At 45.0% G+C, this 14463-nt stretch overlaps 1 protein-coding gene across 1 annotated transcript in view; it reads right to left on the bottom strand.

Annotated features, from left to right (window-relative positions):
• DOC2A (double C2 domain alpha) overlaps positions 1 to 14463 on the bottom strand; it is a 50584-nt gene that overhangs the window by 12935 nt on the left and 23186 nt on the right. Inside the window, exon 8 of the mRNA XM_075178909.1 lies at positions 13209 to 13366. Within this exon, the coding sequence (XP_075035010.1) occupies positions 13209 to 13366 (158 nt within the window). The remainder of the gene's footprint in view (positions 1 to 13208; positions 13367 to 14463) is intronic.

Here is a 14463-nt window from a genome sequence, read left to right as displayed (position 1 = left end):
CAGGAATGGATCGATGCCGAGGGCAGGGTACGTCTTGTCCCACAACAGTTGTTAGGATTTCAGCCACCACTAAACCAGTATGGCTGTTATTTTATATTTTAAATAGTACATCCATTTTTTACACCTATTCAGGTTTTTTGCCCAATTGAGGTCACAGTCTAGTTTTTGGTGAACTATCCCATTTCTCAGCCAAGGACAGGTCCAGAAAATGTGATGCTGTGTTACATCTTCAGTTCAGAAGACATTGGATATAATAAATGTGCACTGGTGTAGGATAGCAGCCAAAAGGGAGTATATTGAGGGTTTCACTGTGATTTCCAATATTTCTCACCAACTTGGTACAGTGATTTCTATACTTATTTCCAGGTCACATGGACTCATATACTGATAAGGCCCGCACCTATCAATCGGTTATTGACATATTATACATTTTACAACATATAACATGGGCTAAGTGTTGGCTGAATTACTTCCATTTTATATGAACAACATGCAAAAGGGGTGTGGAAGTCAAATAATTGGATGAAGTATTACTAAATTGATTAATATTGTTTTACCGCGCGAAAAGATGAAATGAACTGACCTATAACCAGCAGTCTACTGAAACATCATTATCCCTGGACCAATGAAGACCTCTCTGACTGTTATCTGTGTATATTCGACACATCATCACTGATAATGTTAATTCGAACTGCATAGTCATGGGCCATTGTTAGCTCTCTCTTCCTGACTGCAGACTACAGTGCTGAACATGACCAGGGCACACTTGCATAATGTAATGTATTCTGTTTATACTTTCCTGTTTGTTATACTTTTATGCATCATAATGGCTTGCTGTAAATCCTGCCATCTTTTGCTATTAAATCTCTTTGTGCGTTGGAACTACAATAATCGCATTGGACAATGTTTATTGGTAGCGACAAAACGAACATTACAGAGGATAAACCCATAGAGAGCTATGTTTGTTGAGGAGGTATAGGAGTATGGTGGGAGATGAAACCATGGAGCACTATGGTGGAGAACTAGGAGGATTATAGTGGAGGAAGGGGGAGGAGAGTTATGGTGGAGAACGAGGGGGGGTATAGTGGTGGCAGGAGGAGGAGAGTTATGGTGGAGAACGAGGAGGGGTATAGTGGAGGAAGGGGGAGGAGAGTTATGGTGGAGAACGAGGGGGGGTATAGTGGTGGCAGGAGGAGGAGAGTTATGGTGGAGAACGAGGAGGGGTATAGTGGTGGCAGGAAGAGGAGAGTTATGGTGAAGAACGAGGAGGGGTATAGTGTTGGCAGGTGGAGGAGAGTTATGGTGGAGAACGAGGAGGGGTATAGTGGTGACAGGGGGAGGAGAGATATGGTGGAGAACGAGGGGAGGTATAGTGTTGGCAGGGGGAGGAGAGATATGGTGGAGAACGAGGGGGGGTATAGTGGTGACAGGAGGAGGAGAGTTATGGTGGAGAACGAGGAGGGGTATAGTGGTGGCAGGAGGAGGAGAGTTATGGTGAAGAACGAGGAGGGGTATAGTGTTGGCAGGTGGAGGAGAGTTATGGTGGAGAACGAGGAGGGGTATAGTGGTGGCAGGGGGAGGAGAGTTATGGCGGAGAACGAGGAGGGGTACAGTGGTGGCAGGTGGAGGAGAGTTATGGTGGAGAACGAGGAGAGGTATAGTGGTGGCAGGAGGAGTAGAGTTATGGTGGAGAACGAGGAGGGGTATAGTGGTGGCAGGTGGAGGAGAGATATGGTGGAGAACGAGGAGGGGTATAGTGGTAGAAGGTGGAGGAGAGTTATGGTGGAGAATGAGGAGGGGTATAGTGGTAGCAGGTGGAGGAGAGTTATGGTGGAGGACAAAGCTGGGTATAGTGGAAGCAGGGGAAGGAGAGTTATGGTGGAGAACGAGGAGGGCTATGTGGAAGAAGGGGGAGGAGAGTTATGGTGGAGAACGAGGAGAGGTATAGTGGTGGCAGGGGGAGGAGAGTTATGGTGGAGAACGAGGAGGGGTATATTGGTGGCAGGTGGAGGAGAGTTATGGTGGAGAACGAGGAGAGGTATAGTGGTGTCAGGAGGAGGAGAGTTATGGTGGAGAACGAGGAGGTGTATAGTGGAGGCAGGGGAAGGAGAGTTATGGTGGAGAACAAGGAGGGGTTTAGTGGAGGAAGGGGGAGGCGAGTTATGGTGGAGAACGAAGAGGGGTATAGTTGAGGCAGGGGGAGGAGAGTTATGGTGGAGAACGAGGAGGGGTATAGTGGTGGCAAGTGGAGGAGAGTTATGGTGGAAAACGAGGAGGGGTATAGTAGTGGCAGGGGGAGGAGAGTTATAGTGGAGAACGAGGAGGGGTATATTGGTGGCAGGTGGAGGAGAGTTATGGTGGAGAACAAGGAGAGGCATAGTGGTGTCAGGAGGAGGAGAGTTATGGTGGAGAACGAGGAGGGGTATAGTAGTGGCATGGGAAGGAGAGTTATGGTGGAGAACGAGGAGGGGTATAGTGGTGGCAGGTGGAGGAGAGTTATGGTGGAGAACGAGGAGGGTTATGTGGAAGAAGGGAGAGGAGAGTTATGGTGGAGAACGAAGAGGGGTATAGTGGAGGCAGGGGAAGGAGAGTTATGGTGGAGAACGAGCAGGGGTTTAGTGGTGGCAGGAGGAGGAGAGTTATGGTGGAGAACGACGAGGGGTATAGTGGTGGCAGGGGGAGGAGACTTATGGTGAAGAATGAGGAGGGGTTTAGTGGAGGAAGGGGGAGGAGAGTTATGGGTGAGATCGAGGAGGGGTATAGTGGTGTCAGGGGGAGGAGAGTTATGGTGAGGAAGGAAAATAGTGGTGGAATGGCCATACACGGCGACACAATCACTAAATTCCTCCTACTGTCACTGTGAGGAGCACTGCTTCACTAATTAAGGACATTATTTAAATTACAAAAAGACTCTACTTATCTGTACTCTGGATAAACAATCTCACGCCTGGAAAAAGCCTCCTGATCCCTGAAGTTCGTTCTTCAGTTCAGCTCTGCAAAATATCCTAATTTTAAGGATCTAAGATATCTTTAATTAGAAAAGGTACCCAGGGAGGGAGATTCCTATAGTTAAGGAGACATAGGGGTACATTTTTATAAATTAACCCCATAGAGTAGGTTTTCTACATACTGCACACTTATGTCTGTAATGTATCCTTGGCCTCTGGTGAAAATACCAGTCAGCAGCTCATGTTTCCAGAGACTATACCGGTGAGCCGGGATGGTAGAGAGAAAAACATAATTTCTCAGTTTGAGCCAGTTTGTTGCAAGTGTAAAGAGATGCGAGGATGGAATAACAAGAAGCTGTTCTACCATTATCTCCCTGGAGCCCCCTGAGCTCATGGAGCCAGTGTGAAGATTTCCCAGCTCAGCACATATTACATGAACCTCTCACACAAAGCCTGTCACTTCCTGAGAGTATTTCCAGGGGCTGTGAGAGGGGGGATTTCAGAATAGTTCAAGAATCTATTCCATTCTATTCGTATACTGTAAGAATTTAATAAATACTGAATGTCGATCTTTTGTTTAACTCCAGAGATTTCAGTAAGCTACACAGCACAGGGTGCTTATTATAAATATATCTGTATTGTGTCTTTTTCCTGGGGTAAGCTTTTGGTGAAAGGGTAGGGAGTGTTTAATAGGGACCAGTTAGTGATATGCTATGTCCACTTCTACTGACTAATAGACAAATTTGAGTAAAAACTAGCACACACACTTCTTCATGTAACTGTAGGAGGGCCCTGGGGAGGTCTACAATTATACCGGCATTCTTCTACTCATTCCCACACTTGTCCCCAACAGGAGTCACCAGAAGAGGAGATTGCCAGGACATAGAAAGAGGCAGTTAATGGTCATCTCTCCCTGTTGGGTGTATAGGCTTATAATAAATTGGGGGTAATTTGAGAACTTGGGATAAGTTAGTCTTCAATGACTTGAATGTTCGTGATATGTCAATCTGATTGCTGAATGATCAGATCTGTTATTCATTTAACCTCACAAAAAAATTGTCCCTCAGAAACAGGCAAAGATATGATTTGGAAAATGAAACTGTGTGCAGTAACACAAATTATTTTGGTGATGGGTGTATGATCTCACAAACCCAACTGTAGCAATACCATGCCAGGTAGCCAAGAGCAGATTAAGGCATAGGCAAACCGAGGGGGGGGGGGGGGTTCCTAGTGCATGGAAACCCCCTGCCAAGCCTGGGGCAGAAAAGGTGAAAAGGTGAAGAAAAGGAAACTCCAGGACCTTCAGTACAGACAAGATTGGACAACTCACACAAGCGTGTTTTTCATAGACACTTTGTGCCAATGCCAACTGTATTGCTGACAGCTGCTACTGAATGATGCTGGTAATTACCACCTGCAAAGGTAGACCACAGTCTTACAAATCGACCCCCACACCAGACTCCCAGTGTTGTAACTCCGGCAATTTAATGTGCATTTGTGTGGGGGACATAGACCATAGCACTGCCATCATTTCTGTTATTCTTTTCATGTTCTATAATCCCTGGAGCCATGCAGCCTCCAAAATGTCATCATTTAATCATTTTTCAAGCAATTGTAATAATCTACACTGACATCCCCTTTACTACATTACTCTGCACTCCATCCTTGTCATTGCTGGCTTATATTTAGCCCCTAACTCCCCCCCCCCCCTTCATGCAAAATGCAATATAAATTATTATACAATTCTAGTAATAAAAAAAACATAATAAACATCAACACTACGAAGCACATTAATAAACAATTAGAAATCGAACTTTTACCAAGAAATATTATCTACAATTTTACGTATTCATCTTGATGTTTGTACATTTTTTAAAGGATTTACAGGTTACTGGAAATATAAATGTTATTGACTGTTACAGTATTAACTTTGATTTGGCCAATCACCTTTACTCTGTTGTCATCGTTACTTATCCGCTGCCAAAACTGAATTCTCGCATGATTGGCCAACACATTAAACATTATTTTGTTTTGATATAGTTATCCTTCAAAACTTCATGTATTCTTTATTTCTAATGATTTTGTTTTCTTCAGCTTGCTTGTCATCTTGGTGCACTGGACATTGGAAAGTATGTATCTCATATAATTTATTAGCAATTAATGTGCTGTGAAAATTGATTTGTCTGTGTTATCTATCGCCTTTAATCTCTGCCGGTTTTCCCTGGGCAGTCACAATATCTAACTCCTAGAGCCCCAGAGTCTCTCTGTATTTATAACAGCTGAATTCCTGGGAATAGGATCCTAGAACTTATTGATTGCATTTAATACCCAACTGACAATTACAGGGCGAGAAAACACCCAACTGACAACTACAGGGCAAGATAATGTCCAGGTTTTATTCCTCAGATCCTAGGTGGTGTAAACCTTTTTGAATCCTCTGGCTGTGATAAGGTTAAAACATAAATTAAATTAATTAACACCTTTCTGCTGTACCCAGCACATTGTGTACATGTGATTAACGACATAGTGAGGTCGCACTTCGAAGGACTAAAATAAGTGAAACAAGGCAGAAAACTCTGAACTGAGATCTAGTAATTTGCCTCAAATAATGGTACTTAAATTAAGTGTTTTATAGTGAAAGCATAGCCCTAGATACTGCCTAAGCCCTGCAGAAATACTTTTTAAAATATTGCTGGAGGCTCAGATGAGATCCCAGCCTGGAGAGTGTGTGAGCAGGAATCAGGTATAAAGACATATTGCTGGAGGCTCAGATGAGATCCCAGCCTGGAGAGTATGTAAGCAGGAATCAGGTATAAAGACATATTGCTGGAGGCTCAGATGAGATCCCAGACTGGAGAGTGTGTGAGCAGGAATCAGGTATAAAGACATATTGCTGGAGGCTCAGATGAGATCCCAGCCTGGAGAGTATGTAAGCAGGAATCAGGTATAAAGACATATTGCTGGAGGCTCAGATGAGATCCCAGACTGGAGAGTGTGTGAGCAGGAATCAGGTATAAAGACATATTGCTGGAGGCTCAGATGAGATCCCAGCCTGGAGAGTGTGTGAGCAGGAATCAGGTATAAAGACATATTGCTGGAGGCTCAGATGAGATCCCAGCCTGGAGAGTATGTAAGCAGGAATCAGGTATAAAGACATATTGCTGGAGGATCAGATGAGATCCCAGACTGGAAGTGTGTTAGCAGGAATCAGGTATAAAGACATATTGCTGGAGGCTCAGATGAGATCCCAGACTGGAAGTATGTAAGCAGGAATCAGGTATACAGACATATTGCTGGAGGCTCAGATGAGATCCCAGCCTGGAGAGTGTGTGAGCAGGAATCAGGTATAAAGACATATTGCTGGAGGCTCAGATGAGATCCCAGCCTGGAGAGTGTGTGAGCAGGAATCAGGTATAAAGACATATTGCTGGAGGCTCAGATGAGATCCCAGCCTGGAAGTATGTAAGCAGGAATCAGGTATAAAGACATATTGCTGGAGGCTCAGATGAGATCCCAGCCTGGAGAGTGTGTGAGCAGGAATCAGGTATAAAGACATATTGCTGGAGGCTCAGATGAGATCCCAGCCTGGAGAGTGTGTGAGCAGGAATCAGGTATAAAGACATATTGCTGGAGGCTCAGATGAGATCCCAGACTGGAGAGTATGTAAGCAGGAATCAGGTATAAAGACATATTGCTGGAGGCTCAGATGAGATCCCAGACTGGAGAGTGTGTGAGCAGGAATCAGGTATAAAGACATATTGCTGGAGGCTCAGATGAGATCCCAGACTGGAGAGTGTGTGAGCAGGAATCAGGTATAAAGACATATTGCTGGAGGCTCAGATGAGATCCCAGACTGGAAGTATGTAAGCAGGAATCAGGTATAAAGACATATTGCTGGAGGCTCAGATGAGATCCCAGCCTGGAGAGTGTGTGAGCAGGAATCAGGTATAAAGACATATTGCTGGAGGCTCAGATGAGATCCCAGCCTGGAGAGTGTGTGAGCAGGAATCGGGTATACAGACATATTGCTGGAGGCTCAGATGAGATCCCAGCCTGGAGAGTGTGTGAGCAGGAATCAGGTATAAAGACATATTGCTGGAGGCTCAGATGAGATCCCAGCCTGGAGAGTGTGTAAGCAGGAATCAGGTATAAAGACATATTGCTGGAGGCTCAGATGAGATCCCAGCCTGGAGAGTGTGTGAGCAGGAATCAGGTATAAAGACATATTGCTGGAGGCTCAGATGAGATCCCAGACTGGAAGTATGTAAGCAGGAATCAGGTATACAGACATATTGCTGGAGGCTCAGATGAGATCCCAGCCTGGAGAGTGTGTGAGCAGGAATCAGGTATAAAGACATATTGCTGGAGGCTCAGATGAGATCCCAGACTGGAGAGTGTGTGAGCAGGAATCAGGTATAAAGACATATTGCTGGAGGCTCAGATGAGATCCCAGACTGGAGTGAGCAGGAATCGGGTATAAAGACATATTGCTGGAGGCTCAGATGAGATCCCAGACTGGAAGTATGTAAGCAGGAATCAGGTATAAAGACATATTGCTGGAGGCTCAGATGAGATCCCAGCCTGGAGAGTGTGTGAGCAGGAATCAGGTATAAAGACATATTGCTGGAGGCTCAGATGAGATCCCAGCCTGGAGAGTGTGTGAGCAGGAATCAGGTATAAAGACATATTGCTGGAGGCTCAGATGAGATCCCAGCCTGGAGAGTGTGTAAGCAGGAATCAGGTATAAAGACATATTGCTGGAGGCTCAGATGAGATCCCAGCCTGGAGAGTGTGTGAGCAGGAATCAGGTATAAAGACATATTGCTGGAGGCTCAGATGAGATCCCAGACTGGAAGTATGTAAGCAGGAATCAGGTATACAGACATATTGCTGGAGGCTCAGATGAGATCCCAGCCTGGAGAGTGTGTGAGCAGGAATCAGGTATAAAGACATATTGCTGGAGGCTCAGATGAGATCCCAGCCTGGAGAGTGTGTGAACAGGAATCAGGTATAAGGGCATATTGCTGGAGGCTCAGATGAGATCCCAGCCTGGAGAGTGTGTGAGCAGGAATCAGGTATAAAGACATATTGCTGGAGGCTCAGATGAGATCCCAGACTGGAAGTATGTAAGCAGGAATCAGGTATACAGACATATTGCTGGAGGCTCAGATGAGATCCCAGCCTGGAGAGTGTGTGAGCAGGAATCGGGTATACAGACATATTGCTGGAGGCTCAGATGAGATCCCAGACTGGAAGTATGTAAGCAGGAATCAGGTATACAGACATATTGCTGGAGGCTCAGATGAGATCCCAGCCTGGAGAGTGTGTGAGCAGGAATCAGGTATAAAGACATATTGCTGGAGGCTCAGATGAGATCCCAGCCTGGAGAGTGTGTGAGCAGGAATCAGGTATAAAGACATATTGCTGGAGGCTCAGATGAGATCCCAGCCTGGAGAGTGTGTGAGCAGGAATCGGGTATAAAGACATATTGCTGGAGGCTCAGATGAGATCCCAGCCTGGAGTGAGCAGGAATCGGGTATAAAGACATATTGCTGGAGGCTCAGATGAGATCCCAGCCTGGAGAGTGTGTGAGCAGGAATCAGGTATAAAGACATATTGCTGGAGGATCAGATGAGATCCCAGCCTGGAGAGTGTGTGAGCAGGAATCAGGTATAAAGACATATTGCTGGAGGATCAGATGAGATCCCAGACTGGAAGTATGTAAGCAGGAATCAGGTATACAGACATATTGCTGGAGGCTCAGATGAGATCTCAGCCTGGAGAGTGTGTGAGCAGGAATCAGGTATACAGACATATTGCTGGAGGCTCAGATGAGATCCCAGCCTGGAGAGTGTGTGAGCAGGAATCAGGTATAAAGACATATTGCTGGAGGCTCAGATGAGATCCCAGCCTGGAGAGTGTGTGAGCAGGAATCAGGTATAAAGACATATTGCTGGAGGCTCAGATGAGATCCCAGACTGGAAGTATGTAAGCAGGAATCAGGTATACAGACATATTGCTGGAGGCTCAGATGAGATCCCAGACTGGAGTGAGCAGGAATCAGGTATAAAGACATATTGCTGGAGGCTCAGATGAGATCCCAGCCTGGAGAGTGTGTGAGCAGGAATCAGGTATAAAGACATATTGCTGGAGGCTCAGATGAGATCCCATCCTGGAGAGAGTGTGAGCAGGAATCAGGTATACAGACATATTGCTGGAGGCTCAGATGAGATCCCAGACTGGAGTGAGCAGGAATCGGGTATAAAGACATATTGCTGGAGGCTCAGATGAGATCCCAGCCTGGAGTGAGCAGGAATCAGGTATAAAGACATATTGCTGGAGGCTCAGATGAGATCCCAGCCTGGAGAGTGTGTGAGCAGGAATCAGGTATACAGACATATTGCTGGAGGCTCAGATGAGATCCCAGCCTGGAGTGAGCAGGAATCAGGTATAAAGACATATTGCTGGAGGCTCAGATGAGATCCCAGCCTGGAGTGAGCAGGAATCAGGTATACAGACATATTGCTGGAGACTGATGAGATGAGTTAATGGGAAGTGAAGTGAAGTGAAGCAATGCACAGAGGGTTAATAAATAATGAATGGGAGCAGTAGTAGGAAAAAAATAATAGTCGCAGTAAATAGATTTAAAGACCGGGGTTAAGTGAAACTAGAGAACTCCACTCAAAGTAAATTTAACAAGAATAAAGGACACAGGAGAACTATGAGCCGGGAGCCACAAGAGAAGTGTATGTGAGATAATGGTGATAGTATTGTTAGGTCTAAGGCCAAGAACAACACAGAACATCTGTAGGAATCATGGCCGGATAAAACGCCGTCTACTGGAACCTGAGCATAGCTGGAGCCAGAATAAAGGTTTATATAGAAGAAACACTATAAGAGTAGAGATAAAACCAAATCTGACGTTCAGTAGCCAGAATCACGGAGCAGTGATGGGTGGTCACCAGACACCAGCCCTAGTGTGGAACAGACTAGAGAGTGCCGTTTGGTTAAATTAATTGTACCACTACCGCTGGACTGCAGTTATGTTATACTGAAGGATCAGAAGAGAAATTATTTTTTCTGTATTTACAGAGCTGCTCTGACCAAGCCCTTACTTGGCTCAGAGAATGAAGAGAAACAGTAACATTTTCTGTAGTTTCAAAAAAAACATAAAACAAACAAAAAACTGTAATAAACATATAATATATTTCTATAATTTCCATGATTCTCTCAGATTGAAGCCATGTGAAGTAAATTTACTAAACTTCTCTCTCTCTCTCTCTCTCTCTCTCCCTCTATTTCTCTCTCTTACTCTACTTCTTTCTTTCTGTCTGTCGTCCTCTTTCTCGTCCACATTCTCTCTCTCCCTCTGTCTCTCTTCCCCTATCTTTCCCTTTCATTCAATCTCTCTGCATCTCCCTCTATCTCTATTTCCTTCTTGTTCACTCTTTCTATCTCTCCCTCTCTGACTCCATAGGGTATATTTACTAAACTGCGGGTTTGAAAAAGTGGAGATGTTGCCTATAGCAACCAATCAGATTCTAGCTTTCATTTATTTAGTGCATTCTACAAAATGAAACCTAGAATTTGATTGGTTGCTATAGGCAACATCTCCACTTTTTCAAACCCGCTGTTTAGTAAATCTAGCCCCATGTCTCTCTTGCTCTCTCTATATCTCTCTTTCTCTTACTCTTTCTCTCTTTGTGTCTATACCTCTCTCCCTTTCTCTCTCTCTCTTACTCTCTCTCTTACTCTCTCTCTCTTCCTCTTTCCTTCTCTCTCTCTGTCTATCCCTCTCTCTCCCCCTCTGTCTCTCTCTCTTAATCTCTCTCTCTGTATCTCCTTCTCTCTATCTCTGTATCTCTGTCTCTCTCCCTCTATCTCTCTCCTCTCTCTTTCTCTCTTTCTGACTCTCTCTCTGTCTCTCTCTATCTTACTCTCTTTCTCTCTCTCTGGCTCTCCCTCTCTCTCACTGTCTCTCTCACTTACTCTCTCTTTGTCCCTCTCTTTCTCTCTCTCACTCACTCTCTGTCTCTCTGTCTCTGTCTGCCTCTCTCTATCTCTCTCCATCTCTCTCTCACTTTCTCTCTCCCTCTCCCTCCTTCCCTCCCCCCTCTCTCTCTCTCTCTCTCTCCCTCTCTCTCTCTCTCTCCTTTTCTCTCCCTCTATTCCCAGTCTCTCTCTCCCTCTCCCTCCCTCTCCCTCCCTCTCTCTCTCTGTCTCCCTCTCCCTCTCTCTCCCAGTCTCTCTCTCTCCCTCCATCCCTCTCTCTCCCTCTGTCTCCCTCTCCCTCTCTCTCTCTCTCTCTCCAGTCTCTCTCTTTCTCACTCCCTTTCTCTCTCTCTCTCTCTTTTCCCAGGCACTCTCTCTCTCTTACTCTCTCTGTCTCTCCCCCTCTCTCTCTCTCTCTCTACTCCCAGTCTCTCTCTCTCCCTTCCTCTCTCTCTGTCTCCCTCTCCCCCCCCCCCCTCTCTCTCTCTCTCTCTCTCTCTCTCTGTCTCTCTCATTCATTCCTCAGTATTATCTATGTATTTTTTAAACATTTCTCCAATGATTCTACATATTGCTGTAAATGAGACAACATTCACCCCCTTTTTGTATATATGCTGGTATTCTTAATAGTAGATCACTAATTCCATAAAAGATTCTGCCAAATAGCAATCTCTAATTTGCATATTAAAATTAAGAAGGTTGATTAAATCTAACAATCATGTTAGCTCCTGGAAGTGATAACTTTGTGTCGTGCAGACTAAAATCCCAGAGGGATGATGGGTAACTGAACTGTAAGGATTTAGAAAATCACGATGAAAGCTAATACGGAACACAGGACGAATCCTGGATATAGTCCATCACTCTGAGTTATTATGTTCTGCATGTATGGAGCAGAGATATTGTATATCTAGGGAAGCGTAAACAGACACATCTCTTGTTGGAGGCAAGAGGTTAATTATAGCACAATGTTTAGCAGTTGAACAGGTAAAGATGAGTCAGGAAAGGCCGAGCATTCAGGGAAAAAACAAACAAAGCCGGAGATGTTGGAAACATAGGAAGGCAGCAAATATTATGGGACAAGTTTAAAATGAAATATTGTCATTTAACTCATGTCTAGCGTTGATTCACCCCTTCAGAACCAAACCAATTGCACATTTACATCATGAGTCAGTTACAGAACAATAACTGTTATAACGTATCCGTCTCGTAACATCTACAGGAATAACAAACACTTGTATTATGAGGCTCATGATAAAACCTGTTGAAGTGATTTAGACTTACGCCCAAACTTGCACCCAGGCACTAAGTATGTTTCCCTGTAATTAGAGCTGCATTATGCTTAAACTCGTCTCAACTCTTAATACTGATATAACCGATGCACAAGTTGGTACCTGTATGGCCGTCGTAGACGTTTCACCTACTTTGTGTCTACATAAAGCACATTTCAGATGTAACTCTAAATAGGTGGGCACCTCTGGGGTGTGGGTAGCGTAGGTCTGAATTCCTCTGATCCGCCTCTGTGAGTGCAAAGGGTCCACGAGTGTTAGAAATACCGGCACATGTGCAACAACTGTTTTACGTCACATGCAAACTTGTGTCCAACTTTAAATGAGTAATTATGTGAATATGTTTATGAGAGGGGAAGGGGCCCTGAGAAAGGGGTGATGCGATGCCTTGAAACATCGGCAATAAAATATATTCCTTCCCAGCCTTATTATTTAATGCACAGATGTCTTCTTCTGTGCTGCTGATTGTGGGTAAGGCAGAGGCCTGGCACCCAGTACCCACTGCTATCTCAGAGATGTTTGTCTGCATCGAGATTAGTCACCGGGATTACCACATGATGTCGCTCCAGCTGCACCTCCAGAGCTTTCTATCTGGAATGCTATATCCAGGGGATATAACGGCTGGGAACTGTCTTCTTCTCTGTCCTGGCCTATGTACCGGGGTCAAGGACTGTCCCAGGCCTTCAGCAGGTCTCTCCGAGTTAGTTAGTCTTATTACTTACATACCATGAGTTGGACGCCATTGGCCAACTGAGATGCATGCGATGAGCAGACGATCATATGTCATTGTTCAGCCGTTGTGGTCATCGTAACTTGGTGAGCAATGTCCAAATTCCCGTCAGGATGACTTGAACAAGACTTATCATGTTCTTGACCTTCCATGACTTACTGTGCTTGTTAGGATAGGAAATGGGAGCAGATATATTCTCTCTGTCAATTTTCATTCGCTAATGTGACTTGCAAAATGGAATAAAGTACTCACGTTTTGACGTACGGGTCTGAAAAACCGTTAACATCCATAGCCGCGAGATGAGCACAACGCATGATGCCCACCACCAGACCCCCGCGTTCAGTGCTGTATGTTAGCGATAGAAGGATCCGTCCTCTCTCCTCCAGCTCCCACTCCTGGCACCGTTCAAGCTGGTAGAACAAAGTGAGGGGGGAGGGGGGGGGGCAAATTAGTAAAGGTTGGAATAAGAAAAATGAGGGCAAGTTTGTGATTAGAAACTTTATATTCCTTGAAAACAAACCTATATGTTAAGGTCAATCAACAGGACCATTATCGGAGGTAAAACGTGGTCAAAAGATGACTATCGACCAGTTGCAGTGAAGTACAGAGTAATCCGACCGCTCAGTTTGAGACAAGAAGGCTGGATCCCTTCCAATTTTCCTATGTACATGTGTGGTCAAATTGTGTGATGGTCTTATTATTATTATTATTATTATTATCATAGATTTGTAAGGCGCCACAGTGCTCCGGAAGTGGAAGAGGGCACAGCTGAAACAAGAGGAGTGAATGTGGCTCAGAGTGGAGATAGGGACAGCTGCATTAGTGTGAATAGTGTTATCGGGGATAAGGTCACCTCTAAAAAAGAGATGGGTTTTCAAAGAGCAGCTAAAGATTTGAAGGCTGTGGGAAAGTCTGATTGAGCGTTGTAGGGAATTCTATAAGTGGGGAGCAGCACGGGAGAAGTCTTGTAGGTGGGAGTGAGAGGTGGTTACCAGAGACGAGACCAGGTGCAGGTCAGAGGTAGATCTAAGAGGGCGGGAGGAAGAGTATTTTGATCAGAGATTTGAGATGTATGAAGGGGGGGTGTTGAGGGTTTTGTAGGTAAGGGTGAGTAATTTGAATTTGATGCTGGAGGACACAGGGAGCCAGTGTAGGGATTAGAACAGTGAGACAGGAAGATCAGTCTTGCAGCAGCATTTAGGATGGATTGAAGTGTGGATATATGGGTGTCAGGAATGCCAGATAACAGGAGGTTACAGTAGTCAAGAAGGGAGATGATGAGAGAAGAGTGTTAGTAGTACATTGGGCAGGAAAAGGGAGTATTCTGACAATGTTTTCAAGGTGACACCAAGGCAGTGGGCTTGGGAGACTTGGGAGACTGAGGAAATTGTGGTGTTACTGACAGTGAGGGGGATTTGAGGGGAGGTGGTGACTCTGACAGGAGGGAAGATATTAAGCTCTGTGGAGATAGCTGAAAGATGGTTGGTTACACGAGATAGCACAGAAG

Source organism: Mixophyes fleayi, chromosome 7 (assembly GCF_038048845.1).
Source record: "Mixophyes fleayi isolate aMixFle1 chromosome 7, aMixFle1.hap1, whole genome shotgun sequence".
NCBI classification, from domain to species: Eukaryota; Metazoa; Chordata; class Amphibia; order Anura; family Limnodynastidae; genus Mixophyes; species Mixophyes fleayi.
The sequence above is the reverse complement of the archived record's forward strand: the minus strand, read 5'-3'. Positions and strand labels throughout refer to the sequence as shown.